Source organism: Anas acuta, chromosome 19 (genome assembly GCF_963932015.1).
Source record: "Anas acuta chromosome 19, bAnaAcu1.1, whole genome shotgun sequence".
NCBI lineage: Eukaryota > Metazoa > Chordata > Aves > Anseriformes > Anatidae > Anas > Anas acuta.
Window position 1 is genome coordinate 6,977,780 of NC_088997.1, and position 24,467 is coordinate 7,002,246.

General features: G+C 47.8%; 3 protein-coding genes across 4 annotated transcripts; 2 read left to right on the forward strand and 1 right to left on the reverse strand.

Moving 5' to 3' along the window:
• Positions 1-262: 262 nt before the first annotated feature.
• Positions 263-2,145, forward strand: POLR2J (RNA polymerase II subunit J). The gene is made up of 4 exons (XM_068656166.1): positions 263-415; positions 507-596; positions 824-998; positions 1,652-2,145. The coding sequence occupies exons 1-4, from the start codon at positions 363-365 to the stop codon at positions 1,685-1,687; spliced, it is 354 nt and encodes a 117-aa protein (XP_068512267.1). The 5' UTR covers positions 263-362; the 3' UTR covers positions 1,688-2,145.
• On the reverse strand, positions 2,051-18,084 carry LRWD1 (leucine rich repeats and WD repeat domain containing 1). 2 transcript variants are annotated; one of them, XM_068656158.1, is made up of 16 exons: positions 17,958-18,084; positions 15,821-15,962; positions 13,619-13,853; positions 12,728-12,847; positions 11,130-11,282; positions 9,891-10,031; positions 8,917-9,258; positions 8,167-8,293; positions 7,811-7,920; positions 7,152-7,359; positions 5,481-5,553; positions 5,253-5,393; positions 4,760-4,857; positions 4,031-4,192; positions 3,301-3,425; positions 2,051-2,424 (listed from the first exon to the last, which is right to left on the reverse strand). In XM_068656158.1, exons 2-16 carry the CDS (start codon positions 15,898-15,900, stop codon positions 2,284-2,286), a joined length of 2,256 nt encoding a protein of 751 aa, XP_068512259.1. In that variant the 5' UTR covers positions 15,901-15,962; positions 17,958-18,084; the 3' UTR covers positions 2,051-2,283. The 2 variants fall into 2 exon arrangements, with proteins under 2 accessions (XP_068512259.1, XP_068512260.1); XM_068656159.1 differs by lacking the exon at positions 17,958-18,084 and adding an exon at positions 16,247-16,459.
• ALKBH4 (alkB homolog 4, lysine demethylase) lies at positions 18,024-23,625 on the forward strand. Its single transcript, XM_068656162.1, has 3 exons — positions 18,024-18,173; positions 18,796-18,993; positions 22,906-23,625. The coding sequence occupies exons 1-3, from the start codon at positions 18,024-18,026 to the stop codon at positions 23,545-23,547; spliced, it is 990 nt and encodes a 329-aa protein (XP_068512263.1). The 3' UTR covers positions 23,548-23,625.
• The last annotated feature ends 842 nt before the right edge of the window (positions 23,626-24,467 follow it).

Genomic DNA, 24,467 nt, shown 5'->3' on the forward strand with positions numbered 1-24,467 from the left:
AAAGAAATTTGATTTATAACAGGCCGGCAACTGAAAGCCGCAGTTGGCTGTGAAGCACCAGACAGATTATGAACCTGGATTACCCAGTCAGTGGGGAAACAGGGGAAGGGTCCCAGTCATCGAGAAAAAATTACCTGTTAGTGTCACCACTAACACCCCTTCTGGTGGCACTGGGGACACCACGGGTGTGTGTTTGTGTGTGTGGGGAAGGGTCGCTGCCCCGGCCGCCATTTCGTGGGACCCTCACGGGGGGCTCAGACCTCCCGGCCTCCAGGGGCCGCTGTGGGCGGCCGGGAGGGGCCGGGCGCCATGGTGGCGGCGGGGACGGAGGAAGAGGAGGTGGCGGCGGGGGTGGCGGCACCATGAACGCGCCTCCGGCCTTCGAGTCCTTCCTCCTCTTCGAGGGAGAGAAGAAGTGAGCAGGGACGGGGCTGGTGGGGACTGGGGGGGGGTGGGTGGGGACGGGACGGGCTCCCCCTGAGGTAACGGCCCCGTCTGCCGCGCAGGATCACCATCAACAAGGACACGAAGGTGCCCAACGCCTGCCTCTTCACCATCAACAAGGAGGACCACACGCTGGGGAACATCATCAAGTCGTGAGCTGAGGCGGGGTTGGGGTCATTTGGGGGCGGGTTTCGTTTTTTTTATTAAAATTTACCTCAGAATAGGCACGTTGTGATATGTTAGGTGAAGGCAAGGCAGCTCTGGTGTTAATATTTTCGCCATCAAAGCCTATGGAAAAGTGTTTTTTAATTTTCTTTCTTAAATAGAAAACGTTTTTATGTGTGCTATGTGCTTGTTCACTGCTGCTTTCCCCTTTCAGGCAGTTACTGAAAGACCCTCAGGTGTTATTTGCAGGGTACAAGGTCCCACACCCACTGGAGCACAAAATCATCATCCGCGTCCAAACCACTCCTGATTACAGCCCCCAGGAAGCTTTCACCAACGCCATCACGGATCTGATCAGCGAGCTGTCCCTCCTGGAGGAGAGATTCAGGGTACGTCTGTTTCTTTTTAACTGTAACCTGCTCATATACTTTAACCAAAGGGAGCGTTGGTATTTGATAGAGTTGCTGTTGTTTTATGGCAATAAATTTGTCTAAGCCATGCTGGGTCTGGCTACTCAGACAGCTCCTTTCAGGGCATGGTGAGAGCTGGCAGCTCCTGAGGGTTATTTATGTGCTCTGCAAGAGTTAAACGGGTGCACTGTAACAGTTCTGTAGTTGGCTCACAGTCTTACTAGGGTAGAAAAAAAATTGCTAATCTTCTGTGGTTTTCTTTTTTTTATCACTTTCATTTTCTTGACCACTTATAATCATGATCAACTGTACAATCTGTGATTTTTGGGTCTTTATCTGCCTGAAAGGTATTCAGACAAAAGCAATGGGGACGACTGTGAATAAGGTACTAGCTAGCACAGATGTTTTTGGATGTGTTGGTAAATGGTAAAAGCACAAGCAGCCCTTTTACAAATATGTTTTAAGTTTTATTTGCTTGGATGGCATTGAGATTTCCACAGATGTTTCAGCCTGTTGTTTTGCAGTTGTTTTTGTGTTTGATAGAAGGCTGATGGTATCAATGTTTAAACTAGCTTCCTTAGCTCAGTGACAGTTCTTGTCTTAGTGTGTGTTTCTGTTTGTGTATTTTACAGGTTGCCATCAAAGACAAACAGGAAGGAATTGAGTGAAATCCTCACATTTAGAGTGGACTGAACTTCTGATGAAGAACAATACGTCCGTTAGTTGAGTGCTTTATTTAAACCTCATTCATGGCAAGTGTTCCCCTGCTTGCCCCACTTATTTTTAATTTTTCACAGCTGCAGAGATATTTTGAGGGGGTTTTGTACCTGACGGGCAGTTTGCCAAGAGGATGAAAGTGTTTGATTTGATGATAATTCATTAAAATGATTTCTGTTTTTCTAATTGGAGACTTAATGCAAATACTTATACTCGACTGTTGGTGAGTTTGACTGTACTTGCGGAATGATGAGTTGCTGAGTGACTGCAGTAGATCTCTGCTTGTCCTTTTCAAGAAGTCTACATACTGCCAACAGATCTGCATTTTGTTTTATTAAGTGTCATTTCTATAAAACAAATGCACAAATTGTGAAAACTTACAGTAAAAGAAACTGGATGTTTACAATGACTCAATGGGTTTAACAAACTCTTACCTTTTTTTCTTTTGCATGTAATAGCTGGTCTAGAAAACTTCATGGTTACATGGGTAACAGTCACTAATACTGCACTATTTCAAAGCACGGGAATGAAATTTGGGTACAAGGAACTATGACTTCTTCCAAATTGCTGTTATGTTCACACTAGTTAGAGCAACAAGGTAAGTGAAAGTAGGGTCTGTTATCACATTGTTTATGAGGATTTCACTCAGATGGTCCCCGTTTGATTGGAGCTCTGGCCACTTGAGAATCTATGAGGAGAACAGAGTTTGTGTAAAAAAGGAAGGGTATTGTCTCTGCAACCCGGATGATACTGATGATGGTCTGGAACAGAGTGCTCTCATGTCCCTACCAATGTGGGGGAGCTGAATAAAAGGGTTCTTCTACTTCCACAGGGTGCACCTTTATGCTAGTCCTCCCAAAGGACCAGCATTTAATGCAGAAGGACTTAAAATCAGAACAGAAGAGCTGAAAGCAGCTCCCTCTCACTCCTGGAGGAACTGACTTTTGATTTGAGCAGTACGTCACATCGCACTGCTGTACTGCTACAGCTCAAGACTGTGCTTGACTCGCAGCCTCTGTGGCTGTTTGTGCTACAGTCCGTTCAGTTTTATCTGTGAGGGAACAGCATTCAACCAAAACATGGCTGTTTTCAGAGGCCAGGGAGCAAAAGGGGAGGGGGCAAGAACAAATGCAAGGAGCTTGCCCTTTCCTGTGTGCAGTTTTACTGGGGAGCAGCTGCTGCGCTTACCCTCCCCTCAGCCAGGCAGGGAGAAACAGCAGCTGCCTGCCAGTTAACGGGGCGCAGGAACAGCCCGTGGTGTTGGGCTGTACGCGTTAACCACCAACTTTTATTTCCAGAGAGGCCTTTTGCTAGGAGAAGCTGTCAAGCTGCAGAACACGGGCGTGAACAGACTTGCTTTACAGCTCGTAATTCCTGTCACAGTTGTTTGTGTGAGCTTTGAGGTGGCCTTGGTCACGCTCTGGAGGTTACCTAACATTCGCAACTAATTGAAAGCAGGGAAAATACCAGGCCTGTTCTGGTGTAAAGGTGCTCAAGAAACTCAAGGGCTGCCCCTGGGAGGAAGAGAGGCACAGCTCAGTCGCAGCGGGTAAACGAGACCTACCTGTGTGGGAGGGATTCTTTTGTCTGAACGCTTTGCCTTTGCAGAGCTCCAAGCTGTGGTGTAGTTTGAGAGGTTGTATATCCACACGCTTCCTTTCTCATCACCACAGAACACGTGCTCTTTTGCTGTGAGACCAAAAGAAGAAGCTGGAAAACTAGAGTGGAGCTGAGAGTCCCCTCTGCTGTAAGGTGGGGCTTTACAGACTGGTGTAGCGTGGAGGATGACAATTCAGCAAAATTCTGCCTGGCACAAAATAACTAAAATCCCTAGCTCTGGAGAAAAACTTGATTTATTAAGACAGAACTCTCTTAGTGTAGTAGAGAAAAGCCAGTAACAAGTGATTTCTTCTGATTTTAGTTAGTATTTTTAGGTTTGAAAAGTGGGGCTCAGTTTCTTTACTCCTTGTTGGTCCTAAGCTGCACTATGACATGTTGCATCACATCAGGGCAGAGCACCTCTGCCTTTAGCAATTAGGGAACAGTCTCCTATTTATATGCAACTGGTGCCTGCCTGCCTGCAGCGCTGCATGTTACGAGCTCTTGTCATGCAAAGGCAGCAGGCCAGGTGCGCTCTCTTGGCCTGGGAATGAAATCCAGCCCTCTGCCTGCAACTACAGGGTGAGAGGGGAGGCATTTATGACTGTTAAAAGTAAATCTTGAGCAGTGTGGCTGCCCCTGCTGAAGTGACTGGCACGGCCTCGCCGCTTGTGCTGAGGGAGGGTGCTGCCTACCTGGGCAGGTGCTGAGCGTGAGATAGGACAAGTCTGTCGTGGACCACTCCAGCTCAGCCAGAATAACCGCCGACACCGTCCGCTGGCATCCTTTCCCCTTCGTGTCAAAAGACCGACTCCAGCTCCACAAGTATATGCACCCCGGTTTGGAGCTCTTGGAAGCTAAGGAAGGAAGATGGCAGGCTGTCAGCTGCTGAGGGGTGCAGAGCTTCAGGACAGCTGGGGAAGGGGGCGCATCCAGAAGGTGGCTTTTAAGACACAGGACCCGATAGCAGCAGCAACTACTTCCGATTCCTTTGCTTTATTTCTAGATAATTTGAGGCTTCAAAGGGAGTCTGTTCCACATGGTTCCCAAACTGTGGAACGAGCACAGGCTATTCAGAAAGACCCACTCTGTGCTTTTAGGAGCCTCTGAGATGTAGGAACCCCAAATCCTCTGCAAAGAACCGCTGCTTCCACCAGCCCTTAAACACAACGGGGCTCTCTTCCTTTTCACTTCAGCACCACTAAGCAAAGTTTTCTCCCTGATGAGTCTTTTTTCCATCTCTGCTCAGACACGACCTTGCAGCCTCCAACCATATTTTATGGAAAGAGGCAACACCATTCAGTGTAGCCCTCAAGAATCTACAGTGTTAGCTACACTCCCGTCACGCCCTCTGCTTCCTCATTCCCCACTGAAGCACCTGATTGTTTTTTTTCTGTGGATCTGGCAATTGTGCTTACACTCACCTACAACGTCATCATTCAGAAAAGCCAAACCATCAACCCTGTGAGATGTCGTCATTTCCCCCTCCTCATCGGGAAACTGGAATGTGACTTCGAAAGGCCTGCGGGAGGAAAGGTGAAGTGATTCAGGTTGTGGAAGGGCAGTACTGGGAGGATGCTTAGATACAGACCCCAAGAGATAGAAATCTGTTAGTTTCTCGCCTGACAGAGCTGATGAATTCCCACCTGAACCTGTGTTTTTGGCTACCTGGGCTTCTTAATGTAGCAGGAGCCTGTTTGCTTAAGGGACTGCTATTTTCATAGAATCAAAGAATATCCTGAGTTGGAAGGGACCCATAAGGATCATCAAGTCCAACTCCTGGAGTGTTTTGCTTCCTTTACATTTGGTAGGCCATGCTGCTTTCCTTGCTCAGACCTCCTCAGCCGGAAATAAAGCTAGGATTACCTCTTCTTGTTATGGAAAGCAAACACATGCCCCTAAACTGTTGGTTCTCACCTGTTTTTTTGTTCCTTTTCCAGTTTTATATTCCAGGTAAAGCAGCCTTCTTCGCAGCCAGCCAGCAGGTACTGCTCTGGGCAGGTGGGGACCAGGGCAATCCGTAAGGGTACAGAGAAAGATTCCAGCACCAGCAGCTGGCTAAAAAGAGAACGAACAGTTAAGTGGTGCTGCAAAGTGATAGGTACAGGCTCCTGGACTGGCCACATCTGGTTTTTGAACCTTTACCTTGCTTTGAAATTGTAGTCACAGTCTGGAATCCCAATATCCCAGAGTGCAATTCGCTTGTCATAGGATGCAGCTGTGGGACACAGAAGAGAAGCAGGTAGTGACACCGCTGCTCATCTGGCTCTTCTGGTGCTAGCTGGCAATTCTACCTGTGTCACAGACTGTAACGCTCTACGCCTGGGGCATTAGAGAGCTCATTAAAGCACAGCAGCAGTCAGAGAAGCTCCTGGCTGAACACCACTTCACAGACATCGTTAAACATGCACATTCAGTAATTCTTATCCTGTGCTCTAAGAGGAGCAGATTAAAGGGAAGTTTGGTTCCTGGTGTCTGTTACTAAGTTGTGGCTTCACAAGGTCATTAATTAATGCGCATTTAAGGTCACATTTCTGGTCATGGGTTCTGGTGGAACGGAAAAGGTGAGCTCCAGTCCCTACTCTCAGGCAGATTCCACTGTATTCCATGTATTTCTGTGTATTTGCATCCACAGCAGCTCCCATTAGGAAAGTTAGGGACTGTAAAATAGAAAGGCTTTTACTGCCTTTGTCACCAAGCTGGTACACTTGCAATAGCAACAAGGCTAGTCAAGTACTCAGAGCAATGGGGATCCTGAGCAGGTGGCATCACTCAAGCAGGTTAGTGTCCAGCCCCCAAAGAGGGATACAAAATTCTCAGGTTATTACTATACATTTTTCTCTGCAATAAAATAAGCCTTGCTGTCTACACCTGAGCAGCACCGCCAAGGCAGTCAGCCCTTCACAACTAAGCATTATATGGATGTGGTAGCAACCTCCTGATCCTTTTAGGGTTCTGCTTTTTGCACTCTTGAGCTTACTCTGAAAAAGTATCCGTTACAGCTGCCCATGCTTTAAAGCAATTTCACTTTTTAATGGCCCATGGAGCAGTCTAACCGGTCCAGGACGCGAGCAATTGTAGGCAAGAAAAACAATGTACTATGGGGTGCAGGTGTGGTCTGAATGACTCTGTAACAGCTTACTTTACAACCCCAACAATGCAGCTGCAACCTGTAATATGATGGTTCACTTCCCACCACTCCTTAAGCCTCTGCGGGAACTACTGTGGCAAAGCTTACTTCCACCTCAGGACCTGGATAGAAATTTCTGATAAGGCACAGGACTCAAAAGACTTTCATTTATTCAAAAGCAATTAGCTGTGCAGCTTTGATCGCTGGAAAAAAATGAAACCTAACAGGCTGTTACATGCTGCATTGCCCCCATTGCCATGCTTGATAGGAGAGAGCCCTGCTAGCTGACCATTTGCTGCCTGGCCCCCAGCACGCCACTCAGGCTATCATTCTTCTTACTCGTCCCTGCGGAACGGATCCGCTCCTGGGATTGTTTGTGGTTCCTGCGTGACAGCCAGCCGGAGAGCTGGCATACCAGGGAGCTACCGAGCGAGAAACAGGAGCTGCTGCACCTCAGCTGAAGAGCCAGACTGTGGCTGAAACAACTCCTAACTTCTCTAGAGTAGTGCCACACGAGACTAACAGAACTGTGTGTAACATCTGCCCATACTTTGTGTATGTGTGTGTGGTCCCTGTATTCACCTACCCGCACCTGCCTCCACTGGGGACAACTCCCCTTGCTCAGGAAGCCCAGCCGTTTCTAGATCGGGTACTAAAGCTAAAGAGATTCTGAACTAGAGACTTACTGAAGAGGTGAGTTTCTTGTGTTGGGCTGAAGCAGACAGTAGCAATGGGCTTTTTATGAGCCTTTATTTCTCCGTAGCAGAAGTCAGCCGCCACATGGATCAGTTTGACAATCCCTCTCCTCCCTGCAGCTGCCAAGATATTGTGAGATTTCTTCCGACTGTCGCTGTTTACCATTGGGAGAGTTGTCCACGCAACGCTGAAAAACTCCTAGGACAGAAAAAAAACAGGAAGAGCATGAAAGAGAGCAGTTGGCAGGGTGGCTCTTAGCTCTGAGTAACTGTCACAGAGCAATCCAGGCGAAACTACATGGCTATTCAAGCCCGAATATTGTATCTCAAAAAACCTTCAGAAGAACACAATTTTTTGAAACAGGATGTTTGTTACTCCATGTTGTCAGGCTTTCTTAGCAGCCTGGATACACACACACGCCTTTGTGAAGAAAAGAGGCAGAATAATATTTTAAATTAACACAAATAAAATAAAAGGCTAAAAGGACAAGCAAGAAATGTTCACTATCTTAAGCATTTTAAGACATGTCCACACTAATGCTTGTAACTCTCTTTCAGAATTGTTTACAACATGTACATGTATATACCTATGCAATTACAATGGATAATGCTATTCCCATCTAATTCTACTGTTCCTATTTGCAACATACCTCTGTAGCCACCTTATATTTTTTCAGCACCACCCCTGTTTCACAGTCAATCAGACAGACAGATTCCCCTCCACATGTCGCCACAGTTCTGGAGGAGCTCACAATGGGATCTGAAAGATGAAAAGAATAGGTGAGGAGTTCCCAGGTTCACGGATAACACACGAAGACTGCAGTTTATCACTGCCTGGTGCTCTCCCAGACTCCTGTTTTCAAAATCAAAGAAGAAGTGTGTACGCAAGTCTCATCCTGACATCGGAGACTACAGCTTGAAGAAGCTGGGTTCTAACGCATGGAGTCCGCTGGGATTCCAGAGCCAGGTGGTTCTGGAAATCCTGCAAACCTCTTTAAGAGCTCACCTTTCCTGGCTCCACAGTCTAGCAATGGCTCGAAGACACAGGACCAGAGCTGCGTTTTAAAATCCTCACGGCTGTTGCCTTTACTGTGACACTGGAGAAAATGCAATGGCTCTGCACTGACATCCTCCTACAATAAACCATCCACATTTAGACAATTCATTCCCCTGACAGTGGTTTGTCTGAACGGCATGCCTGTGATTGTCTCAGCAGAACCCTCTACTGAACACAGTAATTCCAGTTAAACCAAAGTATTTTGAGCCCTTCTGTGCTACAGAGAACAGGAGAGACTAAGGTGCCACCAGTGCTCAAGACTCCCAAAACAGCAAGGAGAAAAGATGTGCCCATCAGACCCCAGCATTGACCTTCATATTCTGCTGCAGAGAAATGTGAAAAACCCTTTAGATCCCCACTGGTTTGAGCTGAGAGGGAAACACCTTCCCCCATGCAGCCATCAGTTTGACCTGAGAGCAAGTCATGACAGTCCCATTTCTAAGAACAGGCTTTCAGTGCACCACCTCAGAGCGCTGGTCCATCCATCCCTTGCAGGGAATTCACTGTCTTCAGGGGAGGGGCCTTCCCTGACACCTCTGAGAGATTTAAAACAAACAAAACAAAACAAAACTATAACTCACAATATATCTGGCCAGTCATGAGCTCCGAGATCTGTCGAGCTCTGCTGAAATCTGAATGTGGCTCTTCCCACTAAACCAAGAGGCTGAAAGCCTGGCCCGAGAAGGCTGGTGAACATACCTTGCCCTTGGAGTTCTTTACTGGGGTCAAGTTAACAACCCCGTTCTCCTGTTCCTGGCTTTTCTGTTCCCCTGTCAGCTGGCTGGATCTTCTGTTGCTTTGCCCCTTGGGAAACTGCTCTCCATTCTTTTGTGTCCCTTCAGCTTCCTGGTCAGGGGTTGCCTCTTTGTCTGGCTGGTTCGATGCTCTCGCTTTTTCAGGAGCTGGGACATCCTGCACTTCACTGGACTTTTTGGGATTAAGTACAGCCTCCTTCTCAGTATTTGCCTGGGACTTGGACCTCTTTTTTCTAGAGCCTGATTTGGAACGATTTCTTTTCCTCTTCCTGGGCGTTACCACGACCTGTAAGGCATGTTGTCAGTTTCTGCAGATTTCTACCTTCCCCGAGACATGCAGGTTATAAGTAAGAGAGATTCTTTATTCAAACGCCAGTACCCTCCCACAGTCACAGACTAGGTTCTAAGAATCAAGAAAGCCCAGAGCCATGGAGTTCCTAGAGGCTAACGACAGTCTGGTTTTCAACTTGCTTCCCTTGCCCCAGTTACTTGTGATTTTCATACGACATGGAAAAACAAATCTGGCCCATGGACCAGTCTGAAGTAATTTCAAACAGGGCAATCATTCAAACAGCACCATCACAACCCAGCCATATATCAGCCCAGTTGTCATTAAAAATCTCCCTTCCCGAAAGGATGGGTGGAGGGGGTAGGTCTACATTCATGAAATGTTTTGGGTCTCCTATGAACGGAGAAGCTCTCTCCTCTTGGACAGCAACCCAACCTTCTCATTGCTGGGAAAGCTTCGGTCTGGCCATAAAAAATAAGCCTCAGATTACAGACTGGAGCCTGACACTGCCCCTCCAGTTACCACAGCACCATCCATGTAAGCTGACAAGTGCTACTTAGTTTGTTAAAAAAAAAAAAGAAAAAGAAAAAAAAAAAAAGAATTGTTAATGTAAATGGAAAATCACTTACCTTACTTACATCCTCTGCATCTTCCTTGGGGCTTTCTGTACTTTCTTCCTCATCTTCATCCACCTTTTCCTCTGTTTCAGTATCTGTGTTTAACTCCAGACCCAGTGAGTAAGACAGAAACTCTTCTGCAATCATTTTCACCTTAGAAGCAAATAAGTTGATATGTACGAAAAAAGACAAAAAGCAGCAGCAGTCAAACTGTGACATGTAATGACAAGAGCTGGTTTGCTGGATTTTTAGTATCTGCTTCCACTATTCTACGTGAATTTCAGATGGGGTAGCTGCCAGCCAGGCAGGTTGAGTCCTCTACAGACAAATCTGGGAGAGCAGGGAGGTTCCTCACTCTGCCTCTCCACAGTGTGCTTCAGTCTGATCTCACAGGGTGGTCATTCAGAGGTTGGAGTGCAGACATACTCAGTCCACAGCACTTCAGCAGCCAGCTAGAGTTACCACCACGTAGACAGAGGGACAAACGCAAAGGGTGAGGCTGTTCCTTCAGGAAAGCACATGCAGTCGCAAAGGAACCCAGTAAAGTCACGACCACACAGTAACACGGAGTGATTCCAGTGACTCCTGGAGAAAACCACCACCCTGTAGTGCATCAGGCAGGGTACACAAACAAACAAACAAACCCAGCCTGCTGGACTTGACTTTTCACCTCCACATATGACATCAGTGGTGGCCTGCATTGCTGGCTAGAGCTATGCTACGTGATCCAAGAACTTCACTTTGTCTTGCGTTTCTAGGGTATGTGTGTGAGAAAACAACAGCCCAGCAATAACACAAGACAAAGGAGGGATGGAAGCCAATATACATACAATTAAATCCAATGTTATAAACTGAACGGTATCTTTCTCCACTGGGAGTATCTACACTTCTGTCATTAACTTTTCTCCTTTCATGCACCTTCCATCAAGACTAACGGCTGCCATTAGAGTGATTTGCTGTTTGCAAATAACTAAGTACTAAGGATGCTGCAGTCTTGTCAATTAGTAAAAGCATCATCATTGCTCATGAATTAAAAAACAATGTCTAATGACTGCCATTGCATCTCGGTGCACACTTGGTGTCAGTGCTCCTGTAAGTGCCTAACAAACCAGAAAAGAAAAGCAGAAAAAGTGGTATCACGTCTCTGGAAAAAGTCCCCTGAACTCAAACCCACACAGCATTTTAACCAAATCTGTTCAGAATGTAGAGTCTTTGCCTGAAAAACAGGATGGTGAGTGAAATGCAACTTACCCGCCAGCGGGTGAATTCACTGAGTGAGCTGGGTCCATATACTACGTTAGTTTGTACTGACTTGAGGAACTTCTTCTTGATGGACTTCACTTGCTCAGCTGTATACTTCTCAGGAAGCTGGTCACGGAAGAATTTTTCCCAGTGAGCGGTAACCTAGGCAGAAAGACTGGGTTTGTTCAATGAAATACTACAGGAAACCAGAGCAGAAAAGCAAAACTGTACTTGTGAAAACACCTAAGAAGTTACCAACCCTGAGGCTCCACTAGCTACGTGTTGGTACTGCTTCAATTTGATCGGTGTTCAAACCACAACTTCAGCTAGCAGGAAACACACTCCCTCTGATCCAAGGTTGTGTGGCTAAGAAGATACTGTCAATGTGAACCAACGCCTGATTTCATGCCCCTAGCTCCGCAGCAAGTGGTCTGAAGAAGTCTCACATTGTGCTCCACTGACAGGGAGTACCTGGCAGGTAGCTATTTATAACAGGCAGAGGACAATGGGGAGTTTTCTTGTAGCTCATGAGCACGGCTGGTATACACGCCATCGCCACTCACAGATAAAGATATTTAGATTTCACAAAAAGCAGCCTGTGCTTATACACAGCAGCAGGAACTGGGCAGCCAGGTACAATTCAGTACCATCAGGAAAAGCTATCTGGGGCACAGCTACCAGCACAAAATGAACAGCATGGGGGAGCATTTGGTGTCTCATTACTAACCATTCCAACAGCCAAGCATGCCCAGTTGCCTGGAGGATGAGGGGCTGAGCAGCCCTCCCCAAGACCTTTTGAAGTGTAAGGTATTACACAGATGTCACTTAGCACAGTGACCCTGCACAGACTTCAGTATTTGATCTCTCCACCACTGCTACACAGAAGGAATTAACAAGATCAGCTAACTAGAATACAGATAGTAAGAGCTGGACTGCACAAAACAAAAAACAAAACAAAACACCTTTTTCAATAAAACAATATGTGTGCTCCAGATCACAACATGCTTTGCAGGGAGAATCTGTCAAGAGCTGTGCACTACTGTGCATGTAAGTGAAAGTACATCTCCAAACACGGAGAGTGGAAAACGAAAGGACAAATCCTTGTTCCTGGTGCATGCTGGAAAACTCAGGATTATCCTCAGCCTGTCTCTTAGCTCCCCGGCCCTGGGGCCAGGACAGTAACATCAGGTAGATGGAGAGGTACAAGCAGCTGTTACATCAGCACCAGGTTTCTCCCTTTTTCTGAATAGCAACTGGGTGACCTAGAAAAGCGGTGGCTCATATACAGACCGTGTCAGTTCTGCTCCTGTGTAACACTCCTGACAAATCCTCTTTGCTACACAAGAATTCTCTGGTTGTCAGTTCCTGCTGGTTTGGCAGCCCGGGCACACCAAGAGTCAGCACGGCAGTGCTATGGAAACCCAGAATGAGGCCTCACACTGATTGAAGCTGAAGGCAGAAGTTGCCCAACACAGAACAAGCAGAGCAAATGCAAGAAGTGATCAGAAAAAGTAGCAATGAGGTTTTTACAACACAGCCCATACTGCAGCACAGTGTTGAGGTACTTCTCAGGTGTTCACAGATGCAGAAAACACCACACATCTTACCTTGCTGGTGAGCTTACGACTATTGACACGCCTCACATGGTTAGCCAGTTTGGTTATATCCTTGCCATTCAGTAGCCGAAGATTTTGCAAAAGAAACATCACTTTATAATCATCGTTGAGCTAGAAGGAGAAGACATTAGAGTCACAAAAACCATACACGTGCTACTTGCTTCAGTTTTACGTCCACTGCTCTTTATTAAAATACAGCCAAGAAGTAGCAGAACGTATTTACTCAGGAAAGGACATTTCATAAAATCTTCTCAGCATTTCCGACACAAATACCAACTTTTACTTGTAAATTCTACTGGAAATCGGGATCTTCAGCAACAGAGACAAAAATCCTGCCTCGCCTTCTGCAGTACCGAACATCCAACACAAGGTGGTGGTGGTGAAACTAGGCTCTGTCCTGAATGCAAGGCAGGGAGTTCTGTTCACAGCCTCTAACTCTGAACATCTAATTCAGAGGAAGGCCCTGCCTGAAGTAAATACCAGCAGCATTTCTTCGGGTCAGGGGAGTTTTAGGTCAGAGCAGTCCCCCAGTTCTGTTCACCATACAGCTGCACGTATACTTCTGCCAGCGTGCAACAGCAAACAAGCACCTGGGGACACCAGAGGTGGCTGATGCTGGTTTAAAGCACATGGAAAATTGCAGCTTCAGATGCCTAAACTGAGAAAGAGGAGATTCAAGATTTTTAACCTCTGCATAGTTTTGGACAAATCACTTCTGCAGATTGGGAAATCGTGGCATAAAATGATTAAGGGGAGCAGAAGAACTAATTACTTTCTAAGATGTCCTCACTTGCTGCCCAAGAATAATATAAAAGAACTAGGCATAATTGCCATTTATTGTCCCTTCTATTTAATAGCTTGTACAAATGGGAAGTAACTCACTGTCAAGTACACATTGTTCTCATAAGTGAGCTCCTCAAGCAGAGGGAACTGTTTCAGAGCAGTTACATCTTCCAGCTGGTTGTTGTTGCAGTTTAGGACACGCAGATCAGGCAGGGTTAGACTGTTGGGAAATTTGTCCAATAAATTATCGGAGAGATCTAGTTTCTGCAGATGCCTCAGACGGGAAAACAAACGCGGGTCTAAGTCTCCAGTCTTCAACTGCAGCTTGGACAGGCTGAAAGAAAGAGAGAACATGAATTATCTGCATTTCACTGGAAAAACAAGGCTGTACCTTGTGGCACCCCTCAGCCTAGCACAGCTCACAGGGTAAATCTGACCAAATCTGCTTTTTCTTGACTGAAGCACTCTGGCCTGCAGGCATGCCTATATGGAAAAGATGCTGTGTCTGAGCTAACAGACACGATCAGTCTGCTAAAGTATTTGTGGTACAATCAACCTGCGATTCCGATAGATTTCCTATGGGTAACAGAGCCGATTATCAGCAGTGAATTACCAAAAATGCTCTCGTTCATAGAAAAATTACTAAGCCTCTAAAAACTTTGGTATTTTATTCCTTTTCAATGTAAATTCAACAGCACAAGCTGTGACAATACAAGATACTTTTTCACTAGGCCATCAGTCTACATTCTCCATAAAATGCTCTAGATTCATGATTTCCCTCCCTTACAGAAATTAGCAGAAATCGCACAACCGGTGTAAGCACCACAAAACTGCAAGGCTCCCAAAAAGTTAATCAAAAAAGTGATTTTTCCATTTCTTTTGCAGCAAGTTCTGCTCCAAATAATTCCACTGGCAAGTATGCAAATCTACCTAAAAAATCGCAATGCTGCAACCAAAATTAAAGCATTTTATGCTTGTATATGGAAGTGATACAGTATTTGTGAAGGGGGAAAAATATCCCTTCACTGTGAGAAGCAGAAAACTGCGTATTATAAGGAGGATCATTTAGATCTGATTAGACCATTGAGCCGAACTCCAAAGGGAACTTCCAGCACTGACTGCCATGGTCTCTTGAGAATGCAAGCTTGGGTTCCTTTAACAAACAGAATATCCATCTATAATGACTAGTTAAAAAAAAAAGGGGGGGGGCCTTCTACATATATACAAAATATTAATAAAACGGGTAAATAAATTCAGAAAGCAAGATCACATCTCATTCGCTTGCCATCTCAGAAGCCTAACTAGCCAGTCAAAGTACATGAGAAAGGCTGAACAGAATCCAGCTGGCTGCAAAGCTGAGTGTGAGTACTGTGTCACTGTGATTTCAAGCAGAACATCACTTGGGATTTCAACAGTCTGGGAGAAACTCAGCACAGAGTTCCCCAAGTGGACTTTCTGAAATATTACTCTTCAAAATCATGGTACAAAGCTGTATGGAAAGAGCTACCTGTAGAAGTTCACAACTTCAAACACCTGACCATCACTTTGTTACCCAAATTACTGGGACCTACAGTCTTTGGATATCCTGTTGAGTTTCTCTCTGAAAACAAATAATTCATGACAAGACAAAACCAAAGAAGTAACTTTAAAGACTACATATGAAACCCAAAACTCCTACATCAGCCACAAAAACAATGCAGGTGCCAGCCAGATATTGGCTAGCGGAGTCACTCGGAATGACCGGTTTGCAAATAGCGAAATTCCACCATATTAAACATTTGGAAATACATTTATTATGTTCAATGAACTCTATTAATGATCTGAGCAACAAAACTGTTTTAGAGGTTTCTAAGTGTATCAGAGTTTACTCTCCCTTTCTGCCATGACTGAGGTACTGATACAATCAGATGTAGAACAGATAAAAAGTGATGGAGGAAAGGAAAATAATGCCAAAATGTTAAGAAAATCCTCTAGATCCACACCAGAAGTGATTCTCTTATTTACAATGAGCAATTGCTACCAAGGACAGAAGTGTTTTGGTGACAGGGAGGGAGCACTTCTTAGGATTAGGAAATCAGAAAACTGCCCTGAGCAGTTTTACAGAAAGAATGTGGCATAGATAAAATCTGTATGGTGAAGAGAGGTGGTAATTGCTGCAATTCCACCAGCGCTCACTGATCCTACACAGAGAATGCCATCTCTAAGTCTGTACTTTGAATTGGCCTCTCCTATTTCAGCAAAGACTCTTGAAAAAGGATCGCCCATGCTGAATTCATCTGGAATTTTCCTGTCTGCACTTACTTTAATGTCTCGATCTTTCGTAGTCTTGTAGATCTTGGAACCGCTCTTTCCAAAAGAAGTTCTGTAGTAATTTTTGACATGTTTATCTTCACCCCTCAGCTGCAATCACTACACAGCTGTAGGATCTCTCCTTGTAGCCTTCCTGATGAAAAAAAAAAAACAGGGATGAGGCCAAGTCCTTTGCAACTGACTCCAAAAGGGAGAAAAAAACGTTATGAGGTTAGCTGCTGCTTCTGAAGTAGCCTTTTTTCACTGTTGACAGGGAAATACCAGGAAGAGTTATAAACCTGGGCACGTACTCCCACCAAGCTGACCCAACCCATCTCCAAAACATTGGTGCTACCTCCCTTGGCTATTAAAGTGAAAGGCTTGATGTAAATGAAAACTGCCTGCAGCGTGACAGCACTCGGGATTAGGGACACTCACGCAGCGTGTACCTCTCCTGTGCAACCAGGCTCTGGTCCAAGAACTCCCACATGCTTTCAAACAAACAGCAACAGTCAGAATAAATACACCTGTCGTGGGTTTCTTCCTCTGAAGGCCTTGACACAGAGCACTCGCTGGCCTGACCAGGTGGACCGACTCTTGGCTGACAACCTCTGGATCCTCTACAACTTTGGTAAACTGGATTCGTTACCAGAAATGTAAATACCCACCGCCCAGTAACCTTGTTTCTTCACTAAGGAAGTAGAAACAGCAGCATTCTGTACCTTGTTGGTTATAACCAGACGTTTTGATGCATTGTTGCAGATATATTCTATCCTACGTGTGCACACACGCAGATAGAGATATTGGGAACAGTAAGAGTGACAAGGCCAAAGCAACTTCATAAAATTACTGGTTGATGGTTTACCACTCTTTCTGACACAGATTTCAAGAGAGGGAAATAAAGAGAAAAGAGCTCCAAGGCAGGCTCTCTGCTGTCGTTTTGTGTTAGCCTCAATGCTGCCTAAATGCCAATCTGGGAAATCGGGAGGGACACGTAAGCAGTCCTGAGGCTTGATGTTACTACTGTAATGTGCCTACAATGCCTGGACCATCATGGGCGATGCTCTGTTAATACCTGTAAGTAAGGAAAATCCTTTATATATGGAATATTACATGGTTTTATACGGGGAAAAGAGAAAATCGAGCCTGAAAAAAGCGTTTGAACGGCATCTGCTCAAGGGCTTGATCCTTCAAGCAACAGAGCTGTCAGTGAAAGCCAAACCTGTCCCTGCTGACCCAAGAAACCCCACTAAGCTTGAATACCTGTAAGAAAACCTCGACACCAACGACTGCGGGTGTCCTGGTCACCCTGTGCTTGGCTAGGTGTCGTTCCCAGATCTGCTGCCCGTGGCACCACGGGGGAGCCTCAGGGCACACGGTGATGTGCTGCCAGGCCCTTCGTCCCCACGGCCGCACCTCACCGAGCCCACAGCCCTGTGGCAGCACCAATTCGGGCTGGAGAAACGATGTGGGGAACAAAACGAGCTCAGCTTTGGCTCTGCAGCCAGGTGGGTGCCGGGGGGACGAGGGACCCTCGCTCTGCACCCTGGCATCGCCACCACCGCCGTGCCGCGGCCTCGCCAGCGCCATGTCGCGCTCCGGGGCCACGATGCCGGCTGCTGGGGGGGCACCGCCGGCGGCCACCCCCGGGGACAGGCACTGGGGACACCGGGGGGGTGCCCGCAGGGTGCCCCTGTCCCCGAGGCTCCATCCACAGGCGGCCTGAGGTGACCCCAACGGGCACCGCCCGGGGCCGGGCCGCCGGCTGGGAGCTCGGGAGAAGCCGGGGCGATGCAGGGAGGAGGAGGGCGCCTCGCGGTGTCCCCTCGCCGCCCCGCTGGCCCCGAGCTCGGTCACCGTGAGGGCCGGCACCGGCACCGGCCTCGGCCTGAGGCGCCCCGGCGGGGCGTGCGATGGGCAGCGGGACTACAACTCCCAGCATCCCCCGCGGCGCCTCCCGGCTTCGGAGCGCTGCACGGTGCCGCGGGGCCTGCTGGGAAACCGAGTCCGCTCCCCAACCCCCCCCCCCCCCCATCACCACCACGCTCTCCAGCAGCTCCCCGGGCCGGCAGCGCGGCCTGCACCGAGCCCCCGCTCCCCACCGCCGCCGCCTCAGCCCCGGCCCCGGCTCCCCGCCGCCCCCCTTCACCTGCAGCCGGGCGGAGGAGGAGAGCAGGAGGGCGGCGAGGCGCCGTATCCTGAGGCGCAGGCGGCGATGATGGTGGCGGGGATGGAGGAGGAGGAGGAGGAGGAGGAGGAAGCAGCGGGCGGTGGTGGTGGCGGTGAGGGGCCGGGCTGCGGCTGCAAGGGGATCCGCTCCTGCCTGCTCTGCGAGGGGCCCGCTCAGGCCGCTCCGCCCCCGCAGGTACCGGGGAGGGGGCGGCGGGGCGGGGCCGGCGGCGGGGCGGAGCGGGGGGGACCGGGGAGGGGGTAATTGGGGGGGTAGGGGGGGTAATAGGGGCGGTGAGGGGGTAATGGGGCCGGGGGGGGTCTGCCCTGATCCCCCCTGGGCCGCCCCCTGCAAGGCCCGGCCTCGGCACCCCCTCCCGGGACAGGCCCCGGTGGAGCCGTGGCCGAAAAGAAAGAAAATAAAGAAGAAAAGAAAATAAAGAAGAAAAGGCAGGGCCGGGGGTTGCTCGGGCTCCGGGCAGCTTTCCTCAGGCAGGGGTCAGAGGGGTGAGCAGGAAAGGGGGCTGCGATCTCCCTGTACGCCTGGCACTGGGGATCATCCGTGCTACCCTGTCTTTGTGGGATAAAGACAGTACCAGGAAAGAAAACCCTGCTCGAAGCTGCTTGTAACGCTGGGGCTGTTAGCACACCCAGCCCCGGGAGGAGTTGTTCCCAAAAAGCAGCTGTGAAATCCCTCGTGCCTCGTGCAGGCAGGTCCCACGCACAGCAGCACGGTTCCAGGGTAAATAGGGTGAATACCTCGTCTTGATAAGTTTCCCTCTCCGCTCCTTCTTTCATCTCCATTGTTATTTCCACAGGGAGAAGATAATTTCACTTACTGTCCAGCAACAGGTTTAGCGAAAGGAAATGAGCACTCGGAATTTGCTGGCTGGGCATTTCCATTTCCAGGGGTGTTCTTGACAGAGGAGTTCGTTAGTGAAGAAGAAGAAGCGGAGATGGTTGCACTGATGGACCGCGATGAATGGAAGCCATCACAGTCTGGTCGAAAGAAACAGGTTTGACTTTAGAAGCATGTTTCCTTTTCCAGAGGGATCTAAGAACAAAGCTGTTTTCATTCAAAACCCAAATCATTTACATGTTGCATTAAAAGCTCTTCTTCAGAAGCTTCTTCTGAAATCAATTGCAAGAATTACTTGTGATTAAAATCAGCTGCTTACAGAAGTATAGGATAGTTACAATTGGTACTCCATGTTGCGTGTTCAGGCATAGTTTTGCAATCTTAAAGGAAGAAAAGTAGGTTTTTTTTTTTTGTTTTTTTTTTTTTTTTTGCTGTAGAGGTGAGAAATCTAATTCCATAGATTAATATAGCTTCACAGAGTCACTTCGCAAACTGGTGACCAGGTCACCAGGTTAGATGATGTGGTGGTTACCCCATACAGTGATACCATCGATGTACTGCAGGTGTTCAGGAGCGTTCCTCTGTTCCAGTGTCGTCTGGATGAGTCCATGGCAAACGGTAGGGCTGTGTTTCCACCCCTGGGGCAGTCAATTCCAGGTGGACTGAATGCCCCTCCAAGTGAAAGCAGACTGTGGCCTGCATGCTGCTGCCAGAGGGATGGAGAAAAATGCATTAGCAATATCAATTGTAGCATACCACTTGGCTGCCTTTTACTCTAGTTCCTACTGGAGTTCCAGCATGTCTGGCACTGCAGCACTCAGTGATAGTGTGACTTCGTTCAGGCCCTGACAGTCCACTGTTAGCCTCCACTCACCATTAGACTTTCGCACTGGCCATATGGGTCTATTAAAAGGTGAATAAGTCTTGCTGATCACTCCTTGGCTCTCCAGATGATGAACTAACTCATGGATGGTGATCAGGGAGTCTCGGTTGGTGCGATATTGCTGCCGGTGCACAGTTGTAGTCGCAATTGGCACTTGCTGTACTTCAGTCCTCAGCAATCCTACAGCAGAAGGGTTTTCTGAAAGACCAGGCAGGGTAGACAGCTGCTTAATCTTCTCTGTGCTCAGGGCAGCTATGCCAAAAGCCCACCGGTACCCTTTTGGATCCATTTCTTGAGGTAGTCTATGCCGAGGATGCACGGAGCCTCTGGGCCAGTCACAATGGGGGTGCTTTTGCCACTCATTCCCAGTTAGACTCGCTTCAGCCTCCAATACAGTTAGCTCTTGGGATCCCCCCGTCACTCCAGAGATACAGATGAGTTCTGCCCTGTGGTGGCCTGGCGGCATTAGGGTACACTGTGGGACTGTGTCCACTAAAGCTTTGTATTTCTGTGGTTCTGGTGTGCCAGGCCATCAAATCCACACAGTCATTCCACATCAATCCACAGTAAATCCAGTTGTCTCTTTCCTCTACCTGGCCAGAGGCAGGGCCCCACTGGTCCTGGTTGGAGCACCTATCAATTAATTCTTCCAAATGTGAAGCAGAGGCCTCTTTGTCAGGGTCAGGAGTAATACTAGCCCTTCTACTGCCTCTGGGGGACTGCCCAAGAGAAGCTGGGGCAGCAATCCTCCTAGATCCCTTTTCTTGCTGCTGTATCTTTCCACAGCTCACGTACCTGAGCAACTAGGGCCGAGGATGGTTCATCGTCCCACTTCCTCGTATCTTCCCTGTGGTCACATAAATAAAACCACAAGGTACCCCGCAGTGTGCATCCCGGATTCTCCCTTGCTTGAGACGGAGAATGCTGGCACTCGATGGCTGAAAGATTCTTCCATCTAGGTGAGGAGGAAGCTGTGTATTCTTCTGACTGTTGGGACAGTCTCTCCACAGCTGAAATGCAGGCCCATACTGGGGCAGAGAGATTTTCTTCATATTTATGAAGCTGGTTGGACACGTTATCCACAGCTGGCCCCATCCCCTCCTCCCAGTCCATTGCTGCCAGTGTGCTGGCATGCAACGAGGGTGCAGCCCATACAAATTTCCACCACATGGATACCGTGCACTGGACTTCATCAGGGTCTTTAGGTGTCTGGGCATTGTTCAGATCACCATAAATCATCTCCAGCACAGCTAATACCCGCAGGTGCTGCAGACCTTTATCCTTAGTGGCCCACTTGCCTACTTGATATACAATATCTTCCTTGTGGGGATACCTTTCTTTCACAGCTGCCAGGAGTTGTCTCCAGAGGCTGAGAACCTGTGCCTCTCTCCCAATTACTCTATCAGCGAGCCTTTCTTCAGAGAGGGATCCCAGCTGCTTGGCTTCATTGCTGTCTAGCTGTTGGCTATTGGCCCCAGTGTCCCAGCATCAAAGCAGCCAGGTGAGGATGTGCTCACCTGGATGACGACTGAAATCCTTTAGTGTTTCTCACAACTCACTTAAGGACAGAGATTGAGTAGTTTCTGATTCATTTATGATTTTGGTCTCTTCTCCCTGATGTTGCCGTGATGCTGCTGCTTTAGAGCTGCCTGCCTTTTCCTCTTCCCCCTCCTCCTTAGGAGGAGCTTCTTCCCTTACTAAATGACCTGATTTCCATTTTCACTGTTTTGTCTTGAATATGGGATGACTGATCCCATAGATGGTCGGTCCTCTGGGGTGGTCACAGTGTGTGTTATCTCATCATCGAATTCAGGAACTTCCCCATCCCCTTGAGGGTGCTGGGCAGTGTTAATTCGCATGTGATAGGTGTAAGCCAGACCCCAGCAGAGTGCAGCAAGCTGGTGGAATTCTCTGGTATTGCCAGCATCAGGGCATATGTTTTTCAAACACTCTACCAATTTTCTTTGATTTTGCACTTGTTCAGGGGTGAAGTTGAGAATCATCAGAAGAGAAAACTGTGACACGCACCTGCCCAAATCCCCCCCCCACATTGCCACCCACAACTACTTTGTCTCGGGGCAGGTCCTTGGATGATATTCTTAATAAATTGTTTGACCTTAGGGAGGAAGACAAATACTAGAAGTAGTAATAGGAGGATAACGTCTGACCAAGGGTATCCAAAATACTCACAGGCTGCTGCGATTAGCCTGCAGGGAGAGAAGAAGAAGGCACCACCCCCCATATTATTCACAGATTGACTGCTAGGGGAGAAAAAGAAGATGGTGTAATTCTTAATATTTCCAAAAAGATAATCTCCAGGAGACAAGAATGATAACAATGCCGGGCCTGAGTACCAGACAAAACTGAAGGCAGGCATGTTACAGCACAGCATGATAACGAAACCAAACACAGACTTCAACATGTTCTCTGATCGGATGTAGAGGAAGAAAGAGAACAGAGAATGGACTACATACAACATAGTCACACAGAAAAATATTAATAGAAAACCGAACATTGTGACTAGCAGTATGTTAGTTGTAAATACTTCAATCAATTCTACTGTTATCTCAACCCTCAGGCCCCACGTTGGGTGCCAAAAAGGACTGTGTTGGTTTTACTCAGGTGGGTAGCTGGGAGAAAAAGAAACAAAAGAAACAATAAGGCCACGTGGAAGCACAGAGAGAAGGAAAAAAAATTATTTACTTCCCATCAACGAGCGGTGTTCGGCCACGTCCTGGGAAGCAGGGCCTGAAAACACATCGTGGTTGTTCAGGAGGAACAGCCCCCTGCCCCACAAGAGCCCCCCTTTTTATTGCTGAGTGTGCCATCAGGTGTTATGGAATATCCCTTTGGTTGGTTTAGGTCAGCTGCCCTGGCGATGTCTCCTCCCCATCCCTCGCCCACCCCCAGCCTGCTGGCTCCTGGGGGCTTGGAAGGGGTCCTGATGCTGTGCCAGCACTATGCAGCAAGAGACACAACACTGGGGTGATACCAGAGCTGTTCCAGCACTGTGTGGGCTGCAGGGAAAGGTGACTCCGTCCCAGACAGACCCAACACAGATGAGAACAAAACTCAAAAGACTTGACTGTGATCACAGTCTCACAGGGATCACAGCCTCTCCAAAAAGACTTGTCCCAGATGTTCCCTTCCCTTAACATCGGCTTTTCCCCTCTTCTTTTCATACAGGATTACGGACCCAAAGTGAACTTCAAGAAACAGAGGTTGAAAGCTGGTAGCTTTACAGGTTTGCCAAGTTTTAGCAAAAAGATTGTGACCCAAATGAAGGCTTGCTCTGTGCTAGGTGGTTTCCTACCTGTTGAACAATGTAATCTGGACTACAGGCCAGAAAGAGGTTCTGCCATCGACCCACATTTTGATGACTGGTGGCTTTGGGGAGAGCGTCTGGTTAGCTTAAACTTGCTCTCAAACACCGTGCTCTCCATGTCTTGTGATTCAGAGGACAGCATCCAATTATTTCCCACTTTCAGTAAAGAAAGCGGGGAATTAAGTCCCCCTGGATCTCTTACAGAGACGTCAGCCTGCAAAAGTTCAAACAAACAGGGAACCGACTACGTTTTATCCCCAAGGCTTGTTCCCAGCAAAGAGGTGACCGTTGCCATTCACTTACCCAGAAGGTCCCTGGTGGTGCTGCACGGTGACGCACGTTACAGGTGGAAGCACGCGATTTACCGCAAGAATATAGAGCGCCGGCGGGTCTGCGTCACGTTCAGGGAGCTGTCTGCAGAGTTCAGCACTGGAGGAAGGCACGAGGAGCTGGGTAAAGAACTGCTAGAAATAGCGCTTTCGTTTCAAGGAACACCAGTGTGATCAGCAAGGGGGGGCTAGAACTGCATCATGTTAGGAAATTTGGGTTGAAAAATAAAGTACAGTATTTTTACAACTTGATTTATTTCTGAGGTGTGCATAAGGAACCAGGTCTGTACCGAGATGAGCTCGATCAAATAGCAGTTTAACACAAACAAGGCGGTGCAGGGAAGGGGTGGGCCATTTATTTCTGTGAAGGCTGTCCTGAGCAATGGCAGCTCTGAGACAAAATGCATGCACCGCATCACCCAGCGTTTAGTTAGCTGTATCCCTATGGCACAGGCATCTTCTCACCCACTCCAGATAGTTCCTTTAGAGATCACCTCTCCGGGGGGGCAGGTAAGCAAGCGTCTCTCCACAGACACTACAACACACTGAGAACTAATTAAAGTAATTACCCTTTGCTGAAGATTCATGCCCTAACGGTGAGGATAAATCACAAAGATTGTGTGTGACCTATATCTTTGGGGAGCAGAGCGCTGCATTTGCAGAGGGCCAGTGCTGACTCCTCTGCAGAGACAGCTTGGACAGAGTTCAGACCAGAGGCTTGCACAGACTGTGTTATTTTCTGATCGTTTGTCATCTCTGAACCCTGCTGTCAGCTCTCAGTAGCAGGAGTCAGATTTTGAGAATAAGCTGGGCAACAGACTGCAACACCAGCAGCTATCATTTTTTTTCTTGGCACCTCCAGCAGTCAGATTTGAATCATACCTTCTACCTAAGATTCAAGCAGTCATTTGTAGCAGAAGCTGATTTGAGGCCATCTGTCTGTTCAGAACAAACTTCTGTGCTCTTGAAAATGAAGCTGTGCTGTGGAAGAAGCGTGATCCTTTAACAAACGCTGTTGTGTCATCAAAACCATTCAGCACAGTCACACCTACAGCAACAAAATGACACTTGGCAATGCTGTCTGGTTTTGTCCA